The sequence below is a fragment of the Meriones unguiculatus genome, chromosome 16 (assembly GCF_030254825.1).
Source record: "Meriones unguiculatus strain TT.TT164.6M chromosome 16, Bangor_MerUng_6.1, whole genome shotgun sequence".
NCBI classification, from domain to species: Eukaryota; Metazoa; Chordata; class Mammalia; order Rodentia; family Muridae; genus Meriones; species Meriones unguiculatus.
Genome location: NC_083363.1, coordinates 48,811,934 through 48,836,379, shown reverse-complemented (window position 1 = coordinate 48,836,379; position 24,446 = coordinate 48,811,934). Strand labels below are relative to the sequence as shown.

Sequence of the window (24,446 nt, the reverse complement as noted above, 5' to 3'; positions counted from 1 at the left end):
TGATATCAGTATATATAATGTATTCTGTCATTGTGAACTATTATTAGTACTAATTACAACATTGATTGATGAAATCCCACACTCCTTTATTGCATTCTTCTTTCTTGAAGGAATGTGAACAATCTTGTGCTAATTATTCAAGACCAAGAATTTGATTGCCTTTTCACTAATGTTGCCAAACTCCAAGAATTTGCCAAAGTCATTTTCCCTAGAACTCACATAATTATTGCATTATTCAGCAATCCCACAGAAAGTTAAAGAGCATAACTTCTTTTAAGGACGGATAGAAGACCACTTATTTTACTAAAAATCAGACAGTGACATTTTGGGATTTGCATTAAAGTGTTTAATCTTGGAACTACATATAATTCATATATAAAATTTTATAATATTTTTCAAAATCTCCTAATAAATGTTACATTATCTGAGTTTTCACTGTTCCAAATGAATATAGGATAATGAAACTATCAGACCTGGAGGGGACAGGAGCTCTAAAAGAAGCCCAACACAGCCATAAAAACTGAGCCCTGGGGGCCCTGGAGAGAATGATACCCCAAAGAAGGAAAGTGCATGGAGAGGACCCCAGCTCAGATGCAGCCTATTGACTCAGTCTCCAAGTGGGGCCCCTAGTAAGGGGAGCAGGGACTTTCTCTGGCATTAACTCCGTGTCAGGCTGTCTGATCACCTCCCCGTGGGAGGTGCAGGTTCCAGGCCACAGAGGAGGACAATGCAGCCAGCGCTGATGAGACCTGATAGGCTAGGGTCAGATAGAAGGGAAGGAGGACCTCCCCTATCAGTGGAATAGGGGAGGGACATAGGGGGAGCAGAGGCAGGGAGGGTGGGGTTTTGAGAAGACCAGGGAGGGGTCCACAGCAGGATACAAATTGAATACATTTTAATAAGTGATAATAAAAAAGATGAAAAGAAAAGATTTCTTTCCATAAGAACAAAAGAGTGAATGTGGGACACTTACATGTGTCTTAGTGTTCTGTTGCTCTGAAGAGATGCCATGGCCATGCCAACTCTTTTTTTAATATATATTTTTTCTTTTATTTTTTTATCGTAATCACAGGTTATCTACTTTGTATTCCAGCCGTAGCCCACTCTCTCATTCTCTACCAACCCCACCCTCCCTCCCTCATCTCCTCCCTGTCCCTTTCCAAGTCCATCTGACTTTAGCTTTCCAACTGAAAGGAAGCATTTGATTGGTGCTTGCTTACAGTTTCAGATGATGATTCCATTGCCATCAGGTCAGGAAGCATAGTCACACACAGGCAGACATGATTTTATATAAGTTGCTGAGAGTTCTACATCCTGATTTGCAGGCAGCAGGAAAAGAAAGCCACTTAGTGTGTTTTGGGCCCTTTGAAACCTCACAGCCCACCCTCAGTGACACATTTCCTCCAACAAGGCCACACCTTCTAATTCCTTCAAATAGTGTCACTCTCTGGTGATTAATCATTCAAATCTATGAGCCTATGGGGACCATTCCCATACAAACTACCACAGTGTACCTTTTGGATTCTAATAAAACCAAACACTATGCTTTATGCAACTACAAATAGTACATAAAGAAATGGAACTGGCTGTGGCTCAGTAAAATTATACACAAGAACAAGCAATGGACCCAACACAAATTCCCGGCTGTAGTTAACTGACCACTAGAATGTTGTATATGTGTTTTATTTTAAGATTTAAACATATATATTTCTTTGAAAATATCCATTATAAAGTAGGTACTCTGTTTTTGTTTGTTTCCTCCTCTATTTTCTTTAGCATATAAATCATACAAAATTTAGATTTTCTATTATCTAGCTCTAATATCCGGGTATTTTGTGTCTGTCTTTTATCTCTTTTATTCCCTTTCTTTTCTCTTCTGTTGTTACCAATCAAATCTTCTGGCTTCTTTGCATTTCTACAAGGTTTAGAGAATGTCAGGCATTTCATCAACATAATTGCAGTGTCTTAAGAGAAAGCCTTCCATCCCTGTAACAGTTAACTTTCTATCACTGTGATAAATCCTTGTGAGGAAATAGAAAACAAACAAACAAAGCATCTATCTGGGCTCATGATTTCAACAGTTTCATTCTGGGTCTGCTAACCCCATTTCTGGGACCATTCACCAGGCTGGACATTATAACAGAAGGAACATAGAACAGAGTTGCTCACCTCATGGAGACCTAAATGCAGAGAGTAGGACAGGAGAAATGCATAGAGATCACAAACCTCTCCAAGCACTATTCCACTGGCCTCTCCCTCCCACTTTGGTCACATCTCTTGCCAACTCCCAAAGTTATCATCATCAAATTCTGAATGAAACAGTGAATGGGTTTGAGTCCGTTGAGAAGATCAGAGTCCCACAGTTTAGTTACCTCAACTATTGTGTCCACCCGCTCTGGACTAAGCATTCTGAAACACACCATCCTTTACAGGGGCTTCCATTCACCTAGCTTTCCCCTTGTAAGGTTTCCATCAGCTCACAGTGGTGCTGTGGGCTAAGAACCAAGCCTTTAAACATGAACCTTTAGGGGACACTCGCCATCTGCTTGATGCCCTTTCTTTCATTATTTAACTTGCAGACTTTGGATAGACAGCCTATATATGGCTGTCCTGTTAGCTCCGAGGGTATACAAAAATCTGTATGTGTCATCCATCAGCTTCTCACTCAGTAATGCAGATTTCCTTCCAACTTCCAACCTATCAACTATGTCAGTGGCTACTCCAAGTTCTCTAAGCAAGCCTTGGTTTTTTGAGCGACTAGTAAACATAAAGAAAATTATGCTTCTTAATTTACTACATATGTTTATTTATGTGTATGTATCTGTGTGTGTGTGTGTGTGTGTGTTGGCATGTCTGCTTGTGTACCTGCATACACAAGTAGCAGGGATGTATGTGGAGGTCAGAGAAGAATGTGCAGATGTTCCTTCTTTGTACCAGGTGTGTCTCCAGGATCTAACCCAAATCATCAGGCCGGGAAGAAAGCACCTTTACCCACTCAGCCACATTGCTGACCCACATGTGTATTTTAGAAACGTTCATCCTAACTCCTCAGCATTTAGATGCTATAACGTAGAATGCCATATTATGAGATGCCCCTTAGATATATAGGTAAATTATCAACACTATCAAGTGAATGACTTTGATCTTAAAATCTGTATATCTAGATTGTTGTTTTATGGAAAGAAGTTTCATGCACAATTATCTTTTATTGGAAGCCACTCAGTGCTCAGAGAACCTTTCATATAACTTACAGATGGACTGTAGGAGTTGCAGATTAAATGATATATAAATATACTCTATAGCAAGTATGTCATTTGCAAAGAGCAACTATGATGGACTTTTTTGTTTTTGTTTTTGTTTTGTTTTGTTTTTTGTTTTGTGTTTTTGGATTAAGACAATGGAGACCACAGTGGCTAGCAGTGAGTGGCATAAAGCAGAAAGTGTCATTAAAAAATGTACTGTAGAATCAAGGCTATGACCAGCTTGTACTACTTACTTTATAAAGACCAAGGGGCCTTAGTTTAGAACTATAATAACCCCAACAGCTTCATATGCCATCCTGTTCTGGCAAGTGTTGTCTTTTGAAGCAAATATCTTTCAGTGTTGCCATATCAACAGGAGTAATTATTGATATTTATCATTCTAAAAGGGAATGAAAAATCATACAGACACATGCACAAAAAAATCCTTTCCAATATACTTAGATGGCTAAATTAAAAAGATTAATAATTATTTCCCAAGAGAAATAAAGTATTTGCCCTACCCTATTTTATTTGCACAAAACTACATACAAAATATTCTTGGAAAATTGTTTTAGAAATATTTATATATTATATTTCAAAATTGTTGCTACTGCCAAATTATTAGAAGTACCTCAACTATATATTATGTTTCTTAAAGTTCTGTATTTCTCACGTAGTTTATTTAGGAGAAAAAGAAAAGACTTAATCTTTTTAAAATGTAAGGAATTTGGAATATTTAAATAATTAAATGGTTTAAGGGGTTGGTAGTTTTTTATGAAAATGTATTATAAACTATAAGTTAATTATGATAATATCCAAGAGACAGACTTAACTCAGAGTGTTTTCATTAGCTTCTTGATACAAACACTACTTAGGACCTTGGGATTTCTGGTACATAGCTAAACTGACTGGGTTCCTAAATCTACATGTAGAACTGTGGGCATCTGTGGTACCTATAGGGTCACATTCAAACTTAAATATCTTATAAAGCATTTCTAGTCCCATACTGACCATGGGGAAGGTACTTGGTAAACTGTATAATATTTTCTAAAATTTATTTTAAAAGATAGAAAGTAAATAACTATTACTCTAGACATTTTCAAAATCAAAATTCCAAATTCCCAATTTTCCAAGCTTAATCGCATTACTGGATGCCTTTTAGTAATTAATTTATTTCTATCTTTTGACTTTATAGTATAAAGTCCTACCATTTCCTCCCTGCTGTTTTTTTTTTTCCTCAAAACCCTACCCTATACAACTCCTTGTTCTCTTTCAAATTTAAGGCCACTTTTTTCATTAGTTGTTGTTATGTACACATATACATGTACACATATAAATGTATACAATACAACTATATATGTCTACATGCATAAATTCCAGTTCATGCTCAGTTTGTATAATTTACTTATTGGTATATGTTTTCAAGATCATTGGTGTTGGATAACCAAACGTTGTGTTCTCTCGAGAAGAGTATTTCTAAAAGGCAATTCTGTCATGTAAAAGTTTTTCAATGTTATATATTTCTTTGCATCGAATGGTCATTAACAGCTACCTTTACCTTGTAACCCTTAAGTCCCACAGTTTCACAAAGAAAATGGAAACCTTTCTTTAATCTCACTGCAGTTTAACAGGCACATAGAATATAAACCTCCTTATGACAGTCTACATGGGAGAGATTATAGGGTTCTCAACGATCATGAACAATAAGCCCTTCAGGCATCCAGAGTCTAGCAGAATGCATGATATAATACAAAAAAAATGACAATAAAAATGACGTAACATAGAGCAAGATCACTTCCAAGAGGCAGGAAAATTAGAGATCATGTCATTATTATACCTACCTGAGTAGAATTCACAAAGCAGAAAAAAATATATATATATATAACAATTTAACAAGAGATTTTGGTAACAGTCTGTAAGATTAGAGAAGACAGTGAGTCAGGAAGCAAAGACAACATCTACGTCATTTCTTATGGAAGTGCCAAGTAGTTCGGATAAGATGCCATTAGAAGACAAGCAGAAATACGGAATCACAGGTTACACAAAGCTGACCTTCAGAGACCATACTGCACGGCAAGTATTTATTTTCGCAAACAAAATTATAGCTAATCTAAACAAAGAGAAACCTCTACATACCAGAAGGAAGGTGCCGGAGGCCACTGGCAGAGTAGAACAGTACCTGAGAGGGGAGTAAGAACAAGTCACACTTTTTTCACATGGGATGGGCTTGAGAGGGTTGTCAGTCTGACTGAAGCAGCCTGGGTTTACTCCAGGGTTGATTATTTATAGACAAATAACATCGATACAAATAGAAAAAGGTGTGGAACCACCTAACCTTCTTTCAAAAAATAATTCCCCAGGTGAAAACAACAAAGCAGCTTAACAAGCAACTCTCCACACCCCAGTGTGAGTCCTAGTGATCCAACTCAGCGCCTAAGCTTGGCCACAGGTGTATTGCTTTAGCAAGAGGCAATTTGCATCCAGGTGCTGGAGGCTTTTGAGTTACTTGGAGCATCTAGGACTGTCTCTCAGGCTGGCTTTGTCTGTAGCTGCGTCCCACGACTCTCCACAGAAGGGAGAAAACAAAACAGAATAAAACAAAAAGGGGCAAGTTACAGAGTGAAGCAATGGGAGTATCAGGGTATATGTGAACCTTGGGCACCTGCTGGGGGCTAAGATTCAAAATCCTTCATGGGAGTGGTCCCAGGATCACTTTCTATGAAGGAGAGGGACTCTACGTAGGCTTTTGTAATAACCAGACACTCTGTAGCTACCCTGGCTTCAGGAACAAGAAAAAGTATGAGAACTCTTGGACCTAGAGCATTTCTCTGAACTGTGTGATTCAGAGAATTTAGGAGAAGGAAATAACAGAAATAACTTTCCAGAAGCTGAACCTTCTAGCCTGAAACTAAAAGCTGATGGAATTAACTTGATAATCAGCATGAACTGAAACAGGCTGATCTAACTGCCTGAGGGCTCCACTGCCAGGAAAACACATCTGCAACTGGTCTACAAGAGACTTTACAAACCCTGGATTGGGGCCCCAAAGGGTGAGAACATTCCATATGTTTACAACAATTATACATTTTTTTTTTTTATTTTTTTTTTTTTAGCTACATCCCATGGGTGAAAACCCAGTGCATGTAGGAATCAGGAGACCTAGAGATGTATATATGAAGAAAAGGCAATCTGTCAAAAATGAGAAATGAGAGGAAGACTAGAAAACATGGATAAATAATGGAAGGGAGAGTAAAAGATTACTTGTGACAGTTAGTAAAGTAATGAAGCTTCCTGATGTTGTGGCAAATATCAGAGGAAGCATCGTTTTGGAGGAAACACTCTCCTGGCTCAGTTTCTCACCATGGTTATCTGGCATTATTGCTGAGAGCTGAACGTCGTGATTATGACAGGGAACACGGGATACAGCAAATCTGCCCATCTTGTGGTAAACAGAAATTCAAGAATACAGACAGGAATGTGCCACTGACAACAGATTTTCCAAACACGTAATGTTAGTTTTTTGGAACACAACCTGCTCCTGGGTTACCCAGCAACTTATGATGTTATCATGTGTCACCAGCCCGGTGGCCACACCTGGAAGGCGTGGTTACCTTGCCCCTTAAAGGGCCAACCCCGACACGTGGTCTCTCTCTTACACTCTCTCTCTCTTACTCTCTCTCACTCTTACACTGTCTTACTCTCCTCTCTCTCTCTCAGCGCCCCTTCCCTTTTCTCTCTCCCCATGTCCTGCTCCTCCCTTCCCCCCTCCCTCCTAATAAACCTCTTGCAGAGAATATCAGTTGACTCGTGCTTTTTTAAATAACATTTCACATTCTCAGTGGCATTTCTACACATTCCACTGACTTTTATCTCCTAAAAATTTCAGCTTTTTAAAATTGTCATCATGACCTAGAAACCATCTCATACTCAAGATGAGGTGGGTAAGGGGGATTTTCTATTCAAAGTATAACAACATGGGCTATATTGTCACTGAAACCCCTAATTAGAATAAGTGGCCAATTAAGACCAGAGGAAGAAATAGATACTGAACGGATGTAAAAGCCATAAAGTTCTAGAGCAGTATATATTATCCAACCAAAGAGAAGAGAGGAATTGGAAATTGAATCCTGGAGAAGTGCAAGCTATTAACACAATCACAACAAAGAGATTTTCCCTCCTTTTGACAGACAAATCAAATGATCCCAGAAAACAGAAATTCCTCCAATCTTCCTAAATAATAAGTGACAGAATCAGAATTACAAGATAGATTTTAGAACAAAACTCTTCTAAAAACTCAGAAGATCTCAAGCTTACTGAGAATGATTGCACAGAGCACTCACAATCAATAAACTAGAAAGCATCGTTCAATTCAACATGTTCTGGGAAAATAAATCTTCTCTCAACCCTCTTTATTCTCTGTGTCACTGCTATCGATAGTCTACAACAGCATGTACAAGTATTGCAAGGTATTTGTTCTGAATATTTTTTAGTAACATCTTCAGAAGGATGCTAATTACTGCCGATTGTGAGAACTAGAATGATCTGAGCCACTGTTTGCTGAGAACTGGACTGAGCACAGCTCATTCCACATAAGCCTGCTAAAAGCAGCTGTCAGATGGCAGTGATGCTAATTTAATACTGACTCAGGCTAGTTGTGTTGCTAACGCAGAAGAGAAAAGCTAGCTTTCCTACCTCAGATTGGATGGTCCATCCAGTGGCTCCTAAAACGGTTTCTACTGAAAACTGATGCCTGAATGTTTTATTCTTAAGGGTTCAAGTTAATTCTGTGATGCTTCTTCTTGAGGGGAAACATCCATAAGTTCGGTGGCATACATGGGCACAGATTGTAAAATAATATATTTAGGCAGTCAGAGCTCATTCACAGTGGTAGCTATTGTTGCTTCTGCTCCTGGTGAAGAGAAATCTAAGTTCTTTTCTCCCCTGAATCATACATGCCAGTATAAGACTGAAGACTGAAATCGTGACACTTTCAGGCTAGGTTGCATTCACTTCATTCACCTACAAAACTCTCCAAACCTCCTCTAATGAGCCAGACAGTTTTCAGTCTACATGCTATAGTATCTCTGTAAGCCACACGTATTATTTATTGTATGCTACCAGTTTGGCTCAGGCTATTGATACAAGTGTTTGCTGTTGACAGCTTCTAGAAATAAGATAGGATGACTCCCAATTTTCCCAGCATACTCCTAATATCTAACAGTGATGTGAGCATAGGACATGAATCATTCATTCATCCGTCTAATGACTCATTCAATATTTGATGAAGTCATGTCAATGACAAAATTGTAACAGTCAGAAAAATAAACAGAATATGGCAGGTAAAGCTGAACATACTTGGCCGTTACTGATAGTTTAGTCAGAGCTTTCTCAAAAGGTCAAGAAAAAAAGGGATGCTAGTTCAGACAGAAGTAAAAGCAACTGCAAAGGTCCAGGAGAAAAGAGGTACTCTTTTGTTCTTGAGGAACAGAAAAGGATGAGTGACTAGACCACTGAAATCAAGGGTGCAGATGCTGTAGGTCTTGAGCCCCACCATGAGGTACTCAACTCATGGTAAGGAAAGGACCTTACTTGTATTGTGCTGCTGATTATCTCAGGTTTGTGTAAGTGCATCTGAGTCAACAAAATGATTTTAAAGCCCTTCATTACATAGATGGTTTGTTTTTTTGTTTTTTTTTTTTTTTTCAAAATTATAGGAAAGACAGAAAGCCAGTCTCCTATCAGTAACAACATGTCCGCTTCAGAGCCTTGGCCCTCCTGACTCTGAAGCTTTTATGACTGCATCATGCTGTAGAAGTATAGTTAGGGCATAACAACTGGATCTGCCCCAATGGATCTTTGCTGTACTGGATGTTGCAGTTATTTGGACAGAAAAGTAGACAACAAATGGCGAATATGCAATATGGGAAGAATGGTATATGTACAAGATAAGAGAGAGCACAGGGAAGAAATTCATTAATGTCTACTTAGAGTCATAAGGAATGTCTTGGTGCTTTGCAGGAGATAAAGGAAGAGCACAATAAAAGAAAATCGTGGAACATGTGACCAAAACAGAAAGTTGCAATAGTTCTCAGTAGTCAAAGAGCAGAGCAGCAGTGTGACAGTGTGTCATTGTGGTATACCAGTAAACTTCTAGTCCAAGGGACAATGTCCATTTGATAGCTACATTATGAGACCTGATAGGCTAGGGTCAGCTAGTAGGGGAAGAGGACATCCCCTATCAGTGGACTAGGGGAGAGGCATTGGGGGAGAAGGGAGGGAGGGTGGGACTGGGAGGAAAGGAAGAAGAGGGCTACAGCCTGGATATAATATGAATAAATTGTAATTAATAATAATAATAATACAATTTAAAAAAAATAAAACACAATATCCACCAAAAAAGTTCTGTGTGTGTCTGTGTGTGTTGTAATTGAACATGTTAGGTTCATGCCATAAAAGCTGACGTTGAGACTGCACCTAGGCAAATATAAGAACAGTGATGCCATGGAAACAGTCCATGAGTAAAGAATGGCAAGCTGTCTCAGAGGGTAAAGGCGTGTGCTACCACATATGATTATGTGAGTTTGAATGCTGGGTCTCACATGGTGGAAGATGATAGCAAGCTTCTACAAGTTTTCCTCTTGCCTCCATGAATATACAACAGCAGCCACATGCACACACACACACACACACACATACACACACACACAAGTGAAATTAATGTACAATTCTCAGCAATGCAGGATTTATAAAAATAACACTTTTTAATTTGTAACTATAGAAATATTGACTTTTAGAAAACACCAGAGCACTTTGATAGGCATATCTTAGGAAATTTGATAACATGTTCTTCATTAAAAATTGATAATCACAGCTAGTACAATTTAATATTTTTTTCTTGTATACGTCTCTGGTGACTGCCTTCTTGATTATTTTGTCATTTTAAGTCAGTTTAGTTGCAGGTGTAGTGTTGGCCATGGCAGAGGTTGGCTTTTCTTAGCTTAGCCTCTCTTGCTGTTTGCTCCCCCTCCCTTTCATACCTGGCCATTCTTACGTGTGTACTGCTTCTCTCTTCTCCACTATAAGATCAGCAGCACATGGAGATGGACAGCCGTTATTCTGGCCATCACACTAACTGAAATTAATTATCTCGGAAGTTCCTTCTACTGCTAACAACCCTTGTTGAAAGGGTTCTGTTTTGTCATTTATTATTTATATTTTGTTTGTTTTGACAATTTTATTTCTTTTTTTTACAAGGAAGATAATATCTGATTTTCTATTGTATTATAATAAACTCCAAATATCCACATTTTTTTTAAACTGAAGTGATAAGTTTTTTTTGTTCTTACATTTGAGTATGATCATATGTCCACTGAGCTTGCCTGGAACTCACTATGTAACCCAGACTAGTCTTTATTCACAATCCGGCCTCGACCTCCCACTTGGTAGGATTTTAGGCATGTGTCTTTCTTTGATTTCTCCTTTGTTGGAATGTGTGGAGTGCCTTACACGCTAGAGAGGCACCAGGCCAGTGAGGTGCACCTCTACTTCCTTCTATGATGGTAAGGCAGATTATTATCAAAATTAATGTTGAGAACAAACATAAAGCATTTATAGTCTCTCATTTCCAATCATGTCCTTTAAATGACTTCCCAGGTTTTTTTTACACGTAAGAGTTGATTAAAATTGTTCCCACTTAAAATATATTTCTCCAATGTATTTGTTGAACATTTTAATTGAAAACAAGAAGTCTGTCAATTCTGACAGACCTACATGATTTTCCCATTAGTTTATGCGTGCTTGGTTGTTTACCCGTTAAACTGTAGGAGATACAGAATTTACCGTTCTTAAATCCTAAGTGCCACAATACTAATTTGAAGTTTACTGACAAATTTAAAAATAGTTGCTTGGTGAAACTCTGTAGAGGAATAGTAATGAAGGTTCTGATGTGTTTTCTGTTCTTTTGGCCGTACAGATTAAAGAGCACCTTGCGAAGGGGCAGCGAATGCTGGCAGGGGATGGAATGTCCCAGGTCACCAAGACACTACTGGACTTAACCCAGAGGAAAAATTTCTATGCAGGTGATCTTCTCGTGTCTGTGGAAATCCTCAGAAATGTGACAGACACATTTAAAAGGGCAAGCTACATCCCGGCGTCTGATGGTGTCCAGGTAAGGGAGGTGAAGCCTGAAAGGCAAACCAAGTATAGATGCGATAATCATTTGTCCCTCACTCCAAAACATCATTGTACTCACCTTGGAGACAGGTGGACTGGAGGGATGGAATGTTCATGGCTTCATAGAAACAAGTTTAGTGTGTATAATGTGGCCTCTGGCAGTGAACTCAATCCTCTTAGGAATGTTGCACCATGGTATCTTAGCCATAAAATACTCACATTAAAACTCAAGGAAAGAACAAATGATCATATGTGTGAAGTGCTTTGAGCCTTCAAATAAAAACATGATCTCAAATTCAAAGTGGTACCGTGGATATGTTATTCCTATCTTTATTATCACCATCTTGCCATAGGAGACTATTAAAAGCACATTAGGTATAATGAAAGTATATTAAGGACAGCATGAAAGAAGACATAGTGTAACATTTGTGTGGGGACTCTATTTGAAACACGGAAAGCATATTTAGCATCGAGAACTAGTGCCTGAAAGCACAAGGCAGAGAGCATTATTTTAGACAGGAAAATAAGAAACTCAGTAGCCCCTCGCAGCCCTTTTGACCTTGTCATGGAAGACTTTACAGAAACATCATTTATCTCCATAATAGAAACTAAGTACGCACCCACGTTGGCTTTTGCCATTGAAACAAAGCATGGAAAACAGCATGCTAAATGCAAGACCATTGATTGTGTACTTCAGACTAATTCCTTTTCTGCTGAAGACTAAAATGTCCTCCTGCTGGGTTGATTTCCACATTTCCAGAAAATGAAATTCTAAAAAAATAAACCAAAAAAAAAAAAAAACCAAACAAACAAAAAAACAAAAACAAAAACAAAAAAAAACCTCATTAAAATAAAAGTTTGCCAGAATTGCCAGATTAGGTATTATTCTCGGTCACTCTACTCCTCATGTGGGAGTTTGGTTAAATTTCACTTGAAAAAGGCAGAGGTATTTGGAAGGGACTGTTATTCTCCTTTTTTTTTTTTTTTTTTTGTTTGTTTGTTGTAGGGTGATTTTCTGGGCTTTGCTATAATTAACTATTGAGTTAGGCAAGGAAAGGTTGTTTAAATAATGGAGTCATGCATTAGTGCCACTAACGTGCTGATCTGTATACAGGTATGAACATTACTAAGATGATCCCATATACAGAGCAAAGTCTATGTATGAAGGAATCATCCGTGCAGAGTTGCACACCACACCACCAGTACCTGCCATTTTAATGGCTATAAGCACCTGCACGCACTCATGGCTGCAAGGAAATAAATCAGGCCACAGTACAACTGAGGCTGACAGTTTTTATTGCAAGCAATTATTTCTATACGTTTATGAGAAACAATATATACTGGTAATTTCCAGGATCAATACCATTGTAGTTGTGAGGATATAATGAAGTTTGCAAGTTACAGAGGGTACACAAGATTAATGTCTAAGACCAATTGTCCAGTCCAGTTTCCATGCTTCCTTGACTGCCAAGGAAACATACAGAGAAACACAAGTGGCCTAAACACTTTGCTGCCTGAGGGAGTGCATCAATCTCTCAGGAACAGGAAGACACATTGTGCCCCAGGAGCCATGGACCCTAACCAGAAAAACCACTGAGGTATGCCTCTCAAGGCAGCCAGGCCAAGCCAATGCCATGGTTTCCTGCAAATAGTGATAATGGAGAAGGTGTTGGATAGAAAATTAAAACCATTTGAGCATTATTAAGATAGCACTTTTCTTATAAAAATAGTCTATTCTCTTAAAAAGTTAACCACGATGTATACATCTGTCCCCTTCAGAAAATTCCTGTTAGCCCTGACATAAAAAAACATGTCCTTGACATAAAACACAATAAAATACATATTTTAAAACTTGAGACATGTTCATGGAAAAATTATCATGTAGAATATAATACCAGACAAATAGAAGTCTCTGATTTGTCAAAAATACAGTGGTTGGAGAGATTTAGTGCTAAAGTTCCAAACTTAAGACTAGCCATTTATATTAGAAATATATTGTGATTTCTCTTATTTTCTTTCCCTTTCTATTTATTTATTTATTTATTTTGGTGAGATGATCTCTAACTAGGTAGCCTTACATTTGGCTTAGAACCTACCAGGATAGACTAGAATCCAGATATCTCTGAGCCTCTGCCTCTCAAGTGCTGGGATGAAAGGTGTCTGACACCAGAAAATTCTGGAAAATTCATTTTGATTGAGCTGTTTCTTTTTGTACTTCAGTCATTCACTTAATTTTAACCAATTGTATGGTCAGGAAATTTATTATTTGACCCGCATAAAGCAATCTTTCTGGGTCATTTGTCACTTGGTATAGTCCAAGACATGATCCTTCTTTGATTTCTTCCTCTCTTCATTTCTCTACAAGATAGAAAATCTCTACAATTTCTCATCTTTACAAACGTGTTAGCACATAGTCTTTCTCCTTCCCTCACAAAGGCAGGTGCGTCTCTCTGTTTTACTCTTTTGACTGGTATCTTTGCAGCTACCTGCTCTACCCTCCATCTTCTGGAATTCTCCTTTTATGCCTCAACCTATCCTAATCCTTGCTCAAAAGTTACACGCCTTTTCAAATGCCAGCTTAGCAAGCCTCATTCCCCCAGTTTCATTAGAAATTAATTTTGGTTTCTCGAATATTTCAGAACAGTTGTAATTCAGAACAATTTAATAATCTGATATAAACTAACTTTCATACACTCATTCTCTTCTTTGTTTCATTGTAAAACTGGGTTGATGGTATCTCCAGCACTTCCACGTGCCTTGTCGGAGCTCTCCTGGGCATTTTTGATGATATGGTACCTCAGGTTTAATATGGGATGCATTAATTTTACACTGAAATGCAAGTGCTCATGTATTTCCTGCTCTTCATTATAAAATTGCCAGTTCCTAACCAATAGTTTACAACATCATTCAGATTTTCTTCGTCTTCCTTTCCTGTGGTGGTTGCCTTATAAATCCTCCTGTAGTCATTCTTTCTTCAGTAGTCTCACTGTTTCTTAGCCAGCCTCTAATCATCTCAGCCTAGTTATTTCTGTGACCTCCCTCCATTGTTCCTTCTTCACATATCCATCTAAATTTGTAGCCATGCTGCATACTGTTCTCCTTTTAGGTAGCCTAGAACAGGTTTTGTTATATCAGCAGCACTTCCAGGCTCCTTGAGTGACAACCCTGTTCTTTGGCGTCTGGTACACTAAGGATTTATTCATTACATGCTGCTCATGTTCAGGCATAGGTGGCTCTTCCTCACAGGCCATTGCTTTAGCCAAATGAACCTCTTACTGCTTCCCACATGTACTACATGTTCTTGTCTTTGTGACGTTATTTCCTCTGCTTTCACACTGCCTTGGTCTGTCTCTACCTTGCAAATAATCTGAGACCAGTGAATTTCAGAGCTCTATTGCATCTCATTATTTTCTTAGCACTCAATGGAAAAATCTTCTGCACAAGAAAAGAAAATAAATTGTTGGGTCCTAGCAATGCTTCAGCTCATCACCCAAAATAAATTTAGTGTAGAATTTTGATTAGAGAGTGAACCTACAAATATTTGTTGAGTTAATTACAACAAAACTAATAAAGTAATGAAATAATTGTCTTTGGGTTGCTTTCATCACCTTCCCCTTCCAACCCTAAAATTGGGAAACAATGGCCAAAATTCACAGGAAGATTACTTAAATCTGTATACAAAGGTCACATTTTTTTTTATTAGAGTTAGATGCAGACATTTTATTTGAAATGTCTGACAGGAACAAACGATTGATTTGATGTGTTGAAGAAAGGGAATCACCATAACCTATTACAGGCTTATCTGGACTGGAAACCTATACATGAAGATTTACATTGCAGTGTATCAAAGCAGATACTAAGACTCATAACCAAACCTTCGGCAGAATGCAGGGAACCATACAAAAGAAGGGGGAGTTTGTATGACGTGGAGAAGATAGGAGCTCCACAAGGACCAAATATATCTGGGCACAGGGATCTTTTCTGAGTCTGACACTCCACCAAGGATCATGTATGGATATAACCTAGACTCTCTGCTCAGATGAAGCCTGTGGTAGCTCAGTAACCAATTGGTTTCCCATATAAAGGGGAACAGGGACTATTTTTGACAGGAACTCAATGGCAGGCTCTTTGACCTCCCCACCCCCCAAGGGAGGAGCAGTTCTGCTAGGTCACAGAGGAGGACTTTGCAGCCAGTCCTGAAGATACCTGATAAAACAGGGTCAGATGAAAGGGGAGGAGGACCTCCCCAATCAGTGGACTTGGAAAGGGGCAGGGAGGAGATAAGAGAGGGAGGAAGGATTTGTGAGGGAATGAGGGAGCAGGATACAGCTGGGATACACAGTTAATAAAATGTAACTGATAAAAATAAAAAATAAAAATAAAGAAAAACAAAACAAAAAAATAAAAAAATAAGAAAATTTACATTGATCTGAGTTTCTAAATACCATGAGGACATTGTATGAGAATTTTACCTTTATTCATTTAAAAATTATAATTCAGGACCTGAAAAATCCATGAAAACATTTTAAAGAAAAAATCCATACGACTTTTAACTTACCATTAAGTATTTGAAATATATAAATCATGGTTGTTGGATTCCCTCAAACAAAACTTCCCTCAGCTCAGGCAAAACTTGCTGCTTTTAAGGTAAATAAGATACTTTCTTTTTCCATTTTTTAAAAAGTGTATGTGTGTGTGGAGGTGTGTGCGGCTACTTTGCCTACATGAACATCTGTGCATCAACTGTGTTCAGTACCAGAAGCAGAGAGAGGATGGAGTACACCTTAAAGCTAGAATTATGTGTGGCTATGTCACAATGTGTGTGCTGGGAGCTAAAACTGGCTCCTCTGGAAAAGCAGCCGCTGAATGTACTACTTACCTTTCCACACTTTAGTCACTTTTTAAAACTTTTCCTTTATGATGTGTGTTTAAACAACTTCTTGAACCAGAATATTGCTCCACTATTGAAGAATCAATAAAATTATGAAGTAAAATATTCCTGAGTTTATTGATATATTTTAATTACTTACAATATCATTATCACACCAGCCATCCAAATGTATGTCCTTGGAATGAATGTCCTTTTTATTATTCATGAGCAATAGTTTTCTGCCTTTGAGAACAAAGGTAAAAGCAAGAAAAATACAGAACTCATACACTTATTGCACCTGAAAAGTATGGAGCTTCTCCTGATCAAATTAAAATAATTAGGACTTGGCAAACTTTATAGTTTGATTATCTTTAAGTATAAATTATATTTCCATGATTTTTCATGCAAATTATTGCTGAGTCCCTTTATCCCTTGGCTATGTCAATCCAAATTGAATTAAAATAGGTAGTTATTTTACAGTTAACTCTGAAGCAGGACTAATTGCCCTTCATTGCTTCCCTTTTTGGCAGCTGCATGTTAATGTCATCCATCAAAAAGTATATAACATCTAGTCCTTAATTTTTAATACAAAAAATTTTACCACCTGAGAGAAGCATCACAATATAACAAAGTAAATATTTCAAGTGAGTATTAGTACCTTGGACAAGATGTTACCAGTTCGGAAAGAGGATGGTTTAATGTGGTCCAGGCCAGGCAGACCCTGCCTTATCAAGTGACATGTGGAGAAATGAAACTTCTCATAAAATTGTGCTCTTTTTATCTGGGTATTTCCCTCTTTGGTTATGACAGTTAAATTATGCTTTACCTTGGATGAGATGCTACCAACTATAATACACATCTTCTGTAATATACGTATATATGAATATTGCCATCTTGTGTCTTTGAAACTAAGAGCTGCTGCATATTCAATAATACTTTTTTGTTTTTCACTTTAAATCACATTTTAATTAATGAGATACTAAAATTTAAAAATATATGTTTGTATGTCTTGGAATTATTGGGTACAGTATCTTTTCATTTTGTGAAACAATAGACCATCTCCCAAAAGCATTTTTCCCTCAGCCTATTTTTCTTCAAGCCTCTACACAATTTCCAAACTGACATATATTCTTCAAGGTTTGGCTTAAGGGTAATTTCTTCTGAAAGGTCTTCTCGTGAACGTCTTACCAGGATTACAATTTTTGCCACTCCTTTGACCTTTTGAAACCTTCTGAACGTATTTTATGCAGTATTCACACACAATATTATACTTTAATGTTGTTTGTGCTAGGTTATGAATTTTAATCTTATTCAGAGATTAATATGTCTCTAGAGATAACACTTGAATAGTAGTCACTTGAATATTTTTTGGGTTTTTTTCTTTTATTATTAATTTATAATTTATTCACGTTGGATCTCAGTTATGACACCTCCCTCACCTCCTCCCTGTCTCACCTTCCTTCCTCTTCCTCGCCTGGGAATCCCTCTCCTTTAGTCCACTGATGGAGGAAGCCCTCCTGTCCTACCTTCTGACCCTAGCCTATCACGTCTCATCAAGACTGCCTGGATGTTCTTCCTTTGTGGGCTGCTTAGGTTGTCATACCAGGAAGAAGTTATCAAGGAGCACGCAACTAAGTTTATGTCAGAGACTGTCTCAAAGGGAACCGACATGGAGACTGAGCTGTCTAAGGGCTACATCTGAACAAGGGGTCTAGGTCCTCTCTATGTATGGTCTTTGGTTGATGCATCAGTCTCTGAAGTATCCCCTGGGTCCAACTGTTTTTTGGCCTTGTAGGTTACCTTGTGGGGGTCCTGTCCCCTCCAGCTCCTTCTATATCCCCCTTCTTCCATAAGACTCCCTGACCTCTGTCCAAAGTTTGGCTGTGAGTCTCTGCATTAATCCCCGGTAGGGTGGAGTCCTTTAGAGGACATCTGTGATAGGCTCCCATCCTGTTCTCTGTCTTCTGCCTTCTCTAGTGTCTATCCTGTTTTCCCTTCTGAATGAGACTTAAGCCTCTTTTCTAGAATCCTCTGTGTTGTTTAGCTTCTTTAGTTCTGTTGATTTTATTATGTTTATCATTTATTATTTGGCTACAACCTAAATGTTCCTCAGCCGACAAATGGATACAGAAATTGTGGTACATTTACACATTGGAATTCTACTCAGCTATTAAAAACCAGGAAATCATGAAATTTGCAGACAAATAGGTGGAACTAGAAATGATCATCCTGAGTGAGGTAACCCAGAACCAGAAAGACACACATGGTATATATTCACTTATAAGTGGATATTAGCCATATACTATGGGATCAAAATACTAAAATCTACAGACACGAATATTTGTTCAGATAATTAACAAATGACTTAAGCAATATTTTGGTAATTTGTATGGTTTCTCACAAACATACACACATGCACACACACACAAAGTCTCAATTCAGAGACAGAAATATCCCTATTTATAAATTTTTGCCATTGGAAATGTTCACACCAAGTTTAATCCTATGTAAAGAAGACTGAGTTTGTCTCCTCCTTAACAGCAAATATAACACATAGCAAGTGAAACCTTAAAGTGTATAAGGGTAAGTTCTTATTTAGCATTATCTCGTGTCTGTCTTAGTATTTTTGGGCATTTCCTCACCCGACGGTGCAGTATAAAAGTTTTATTTAAAAAGTACAGCTCATTTTCATTATTCTTGTAATTATATAAAACAAGCAAGCATTGAACGGCCATTGAATCACTTGTCCATGGCCAAACAGGATTAGGGTTCTTTGAAAATCTGTTGACAACATTTTCGTGAATTGATTGTGTAATATTGTTTTGTCTTCCTGTAAAAACCCATGTGATTTAAGTTCTTTCACTGTAAAGCATACTATATGCTTCTTGTTCTTCAGATCACTGGAGAGCCCTTTGTCACACTATGCTGTGGCCACTTAAAACACTGAAACCGTGTGAGTGTGTGTATGTGTTTATAAAACACACATATCTCATGCAAAAGGCACTGTTCACAGAATTAGAAGTGAAATCAGGAGTGAGAAAAGCATGCCCATTTTAGACCCCAGCTGGGTGCATGTGCTTTTGGCAACCAAAATCACAGGTTGTGTTTACGACCAATCATGGTAACACTGTATTGATTTGAGGGTTACAATTCCATTTTAATAAGCAAATACATTGGCATAACATTTTAAGTAGTTACGAGTAATTTATATTGTTTATGTGTATTTTTCAAGATTGTTGTGACACTGAAGGCCAGGGGCTTCAATAGGGATATATAATGAATAAATTGTAAAATAAAATAAAGTAAAATGAAAAATAAATAAATAAATAACATAAAAAAGAATAAATACAAAATTTACCACAGAGTGCACACACAATACTGTTTTAATTTGTCAGTATTTTAACTTACAATACAAACTTAAGGTGAACCTTGCTCTCAAGCTGCTTTCAGTGTTCCTGGGGGAAAAAAGCAGGAATGAGGCTGGATTGTAGTCCTAGGAAAGAGATATTTAAGTACATTATGTCCCAATTTTAGGACCAAGTCTAGCATGTCCCAATTCTAACAACATACAATCTTGAACTCAGCAATAAATAAAGTATTCATGTAAGTGTTAGGACATGAGGAAAAAGTTCAGGAAGCAAGAAATATACAGAAACACTCAATAAATGATCAGACTGAATGGTCAAAAGCACAGCAGTGGTTTAAACATTGACAATTCAGACTAAGCTTTGTTAGAAACTGCAGGATGGACAGTGCAGTTTCAGAAGACAGGGGTGTGAGAGCAAAGAAGAGTTTGTATTCTGAGTTTTGTAGTAAAATCCAGTGCCCTGCCAGTACCTAACAAGCTCATCTGACTATCCCATATGCCAAGTGAAAAGAACAGCAGAGTGAGAACAAAGAAAGGAGAGCTGTGCAATATGACTGTATTGGGAAGATGAACAAATAAAATATGGCGACGCCCAAGTCTTTTTCGGGGGGCTTACTGATATATATCAATATATAATAATTAATATAATTATATTATATATTAATATATTGTGTTATTCATATATTATAATATATTATACTAATATATCTTCATTATATTAATTAATATATAATTAAGTAGAACTGATCGAGATGTGACCTGAGCTCTCATTTACCCAGCCTTGTTGTGACTCCAGAATGTCTTGCCAGGTGACCTGGTAAATTGTCAGAACTGTGTGGAGCTTCTTTCTAGTAGGTAGATAAATTTCTTCGTTGGATTGTACCAGACCCTCAGCCTTTGCATTTCCCCAGCATGGAATTATTACGGGAGTCTGAACTCTGGGATCCATTGATACTATAGTCTAATAGCCAAAGGGAAGGTTAAATTTCTGTTTTTGTTTTGTTTTTGTACCTCGTCTCCCACCAGATGAGGGAGACATTTGGACTTGATTCTTTATAAACAAGATTCCTAAAAGTTAATGTTATTTTCAGAAAAATAGTTTGCAGAAATTGATAACATGAATTAATGAGAAAAGGAACACTGTTGAGCTGAGAGATAATCCCATGGTGGGTGGGGGAGCAATGGCGACATAGAGAGAGAAAAGGAAAAAAAGGGAGGGGTTAAGGACAATGAACCAGAAACAAGAGAGAAATCTTGAATGAAAGCTATGCTTATAAGAGTATCTAGCTGAGACATTGTCTTCCCTTTCTAGTGTCCTGACAAAACACCTTAATACAATTATAAAATAAAGCATTTATTCTGGGGCCTCGTAGTTCCAGCAGGTTAGAGCCCATGACTATCATTGTCAGGAACATGGCAGCAGGCAGAGAGGCATGGTTCTGAAAGCGTACCTAAGAGCTTATATCTTATCCACAAGGCAGAAAGACCTAACTGGAAATGGTATAGGTTTCTGAAACCTCAAAGTACACCCCCATGGTCACCCCTTTGCCTTTTGACCTAATCTTTCCCAAAGAGTTCTACCAATTGGGGACCAAGCACTCAAACATACAACCTATTGACCCATTCTCATTCAAATCACCATGAACAGACAGAAATTATTGAAAGACTCTACATACTGTGGTATAACAGGAACTCCTCAAATGGCAGGATCATTTGATTCACTTGATTGTAAGGGCTAGCCTTCCCTCAGGATTTTCGGGTCCTTTACCACAAGTCTTGGTGCCCCTCAGTATTTTCCATCTTTTTATTCTCTACTTTGACTCATCCTAAAACACATAATTTACAGAAACATTTAATGAAATATTTGATTCTCAAAGTGATACTCACCATATTATTACATATACATGATGTTGTCTCTATTTTGTTAAGAAAAATAATCTTGACAGTTATTTATCTGATCTTTGACATGTCACTTATACTTGAGATTTTTTTTTCTTTTTTTCCTTGATCAATTTATTTATTTACTTTACATCCTGGCAATTCAGAACTTCCCCTCCTCTCCATACATACTCCCCTCCTCTCCTTCTACCCCCTTCCCTTCTCAGAGAAGGGGAGACCTGCCACGGAGATCACCCCACTTTGGCATATTTAGTAGGACTGGGAGCATCTTCTTCTACTGAAGCTAGCCGGGGCAACTTAGGGGAAAGGGTCCAAGGGTGGCAATAGAGTGAGAAACAACCTTTGCTTCTGTTGATGGTCCACATGAAGACCAAGCTGTACATCTGATTCATATGTATGTGGGGCCTAGAACCATCCCATGGATGCTCTGTGGTTGCTGGTTCAGTCTCTGTGAGAACCTATAGGTCCAGATGTTGTAGATTTTCTTGTGGTGTTCTTCACCTCTCTGGCTCCTTCAATCCTTCCTCCCCCTCTTCTACCTCCTCTACAAGAATCCCTGAGCTAGACTAATGTTTAGCTGTGGATCTCTGCAGCTGTATTTTTTTAACTGCTGAGAAGCAATGCAGAATCATTTAAACAAAGAGATATATTGGCAATAGAGAATCTGATTTAAATGAAATCAAACATCTTTCACTGTTCAGGCCCTGGTGTTCCTAGTAAAAGATTAGTAAAGGATATAGTTTTCTTCCAGTACATGTTTGAAGAAGTTTTATTCATGAATGAGTTTGAAGAAATGGAAAAAACTATTTGCCTAACAAAAAACCTTTCTCTATATAAAAACTGGGTAAGAGCCTCAAAAAAGTTTTTATGGCTTATTTACTTATTTATTTATTTTAGTTAGTTTAATATATTCAGTTTATATCCCGATTATAGCCCCATCCTTCATCTAATCCTGGTTCCATCCTCCCTCCCTCTTCCCCCCTATTCCCCTTCCCTTGTCCTCAGAAAGGGGGAAACCTCTTCTCTTACCAACTGACTCCAGCCCCATCAGGACTGCCTGCATCCTCTCTCTTTGCCTGGCAAGCCCAACCCACCAGCGGGAAGTTATCAAAGAGGAGGCAACAAAGTCCCTATCAGGGATGGCCCCTGCTCCTCTTACTAGGAAACCCACATGGACACTGAACAGCCTGTTGACTACATTTGAGCAAGGAGTCTAGGTCCTCTCCATGCATGGCCCTTTGTTGGTGCATCAATCTCTGCAGGAACCCCTGGGCCCAGATTTGTTGGTTCCATTGGTGCTCCGTCAGTCTCCTTCAGATGTTGGGTTGGTGAAGGTCTTTCCCCAGTTTGTTGACTATCGTTTTGTTCCATTGACAGTATCTTTTGCCTTACAGAACTTTTTCAGTTTCTTGAGTTTCCATTTATTAATTGTTGATCTTAGAGCCAGAGCTGTCAGTGTTCTAGTTCAGGAAGTTGTCTTCTGTGCCAATTAATTCAAGGCTGTTCCTCACTTTTTCTTCTAACAGATTTAGTGTGTCTGGATTTTGTTGAGGTTTTTGATCCACTTGGACTTTAGTTTTCTGCAGGGTAATACATTTAGATCTATTTGCATTTTCCTACATGTAGACATCCAGTTAGACCAGCACCATTTGTTCAAGATGCTAACTTATTTTCCATTTTATGGTTTTGGCTTTTTTTTTTTTTCTGTCAAAAATCAAGTATCCATAGGTGTGTGGGTTTATTTCTGGGTCTTTGATTTGATTCCATTGATCCAAAAGTCTGTTTCTATTGCCAGTACCATTACTGTTGTTCTATAGTGCAGCTTGAGATCAGGGATGGAGATACCTCCAGATCTTTTATTGTATAGGATTGTTTTTAGCTATTCTAGGCTTTGTTCGTTTGTTTGTTTGATGGTTTGTTTGTTTGTTTGCTTGTTTTTTTTATATAGTTGAGAATTGTTTTTTCAAGGTCTGTAAAGAATTGTGTTTGCCTTTTGGTAGGAATTACATTGAATCTATACATTTCTTTTGATAATATGGCTATTTTTACAATGTTAATCCTATCAATCCATGAGCATGGAAGATCTTTCCACCTTCTGATAACTTCTTTAATTTCTTTCTTCAGAGACTGGGAGTTTTGGATAGTTCAATTGAGAAAGCTCATCATCCTGAATCTGAGCCTCAAGAATTTTTAAGCAGCAATGTGTAGAAGATTCTAGTCTGTAGAGAAGTTGGTTCCATTGTTTTCTTTGATTTCCTATACATTCTTTGAATGGTTGAGCAGGCACCCTCTCTAGCTTTTTATTTGTAATTCCTCTTCAGGCTCCACCTTTCTGATCCCTGTTCACATACCAATCTGGCAAGTGAATAGGAGTCAGGTAAAGGGAAGAGGAAGAAATTACCACTGAATGGTTCCTGGGAACCATGTGGAAAAAGAAGGCTGTAACAGATGACTAGATAAAATAGAGGATGACGAATTGGGAGGGTAATTTTTAATAATCCATCTCAAAGATCAGTAAAGAAGAGGTTATTCTGTCATGGTAATGCATGTCTTCTTTGTAAAAGCTTATCTTAATTTCTTTTGTAATTTTTAGACTCTTCTGTTACATGAGCATGGAAAGCATTGATGAGCAGTTATATATGGGAGGATCTTTGGTTAGGAATAAGTTACACTATCTCATTAAGACAATAATTATTTCACCTGTTATCTTCAGGTGGATCTACTTCTGGAGGAGCGGTCTTCTGGAGATAAGTAGACCCAGCTCAATTAACCCTCAAGTGATGAGACAACAGAATGTTCTAGTCTTTGAAGCAGATCATAATGTCAAATCTCTACCCAGAGCCAGAAATTCATTATGTATATATATGTATATATATACATATATACATATATATAT

The 24,446-nt window shown here is 37.9% G+C and overlaps 1 protein-coding gene across 4 annotated transcripts in view; it reads left to right on the top strand.

The window, feature by feature from the left end:
- Nucleotides 1-24,446, top strand: part of Adgrb3 (adhesion G protein-coupled receptor B3) — a 773,277-nt gene that overhangs the window by 347,676 nt on the left and 401,155 nt on the right. For all 4 annotated transcript variants that reach the window (XM_060369803.1, XM_060369806.1, XM_060369804.1 and 1 more), the window contains one exon: nucleotides 11,215-11,409. In XM_060369803.1, coding sequence (XP_060225786.1) covers nucleotides 11,215-11,409 — 195 coding nt within the window. The remainder of the gene's footprint in view (nucleotides 1-11,214; nucleotides 11,410-24,446) is intronic.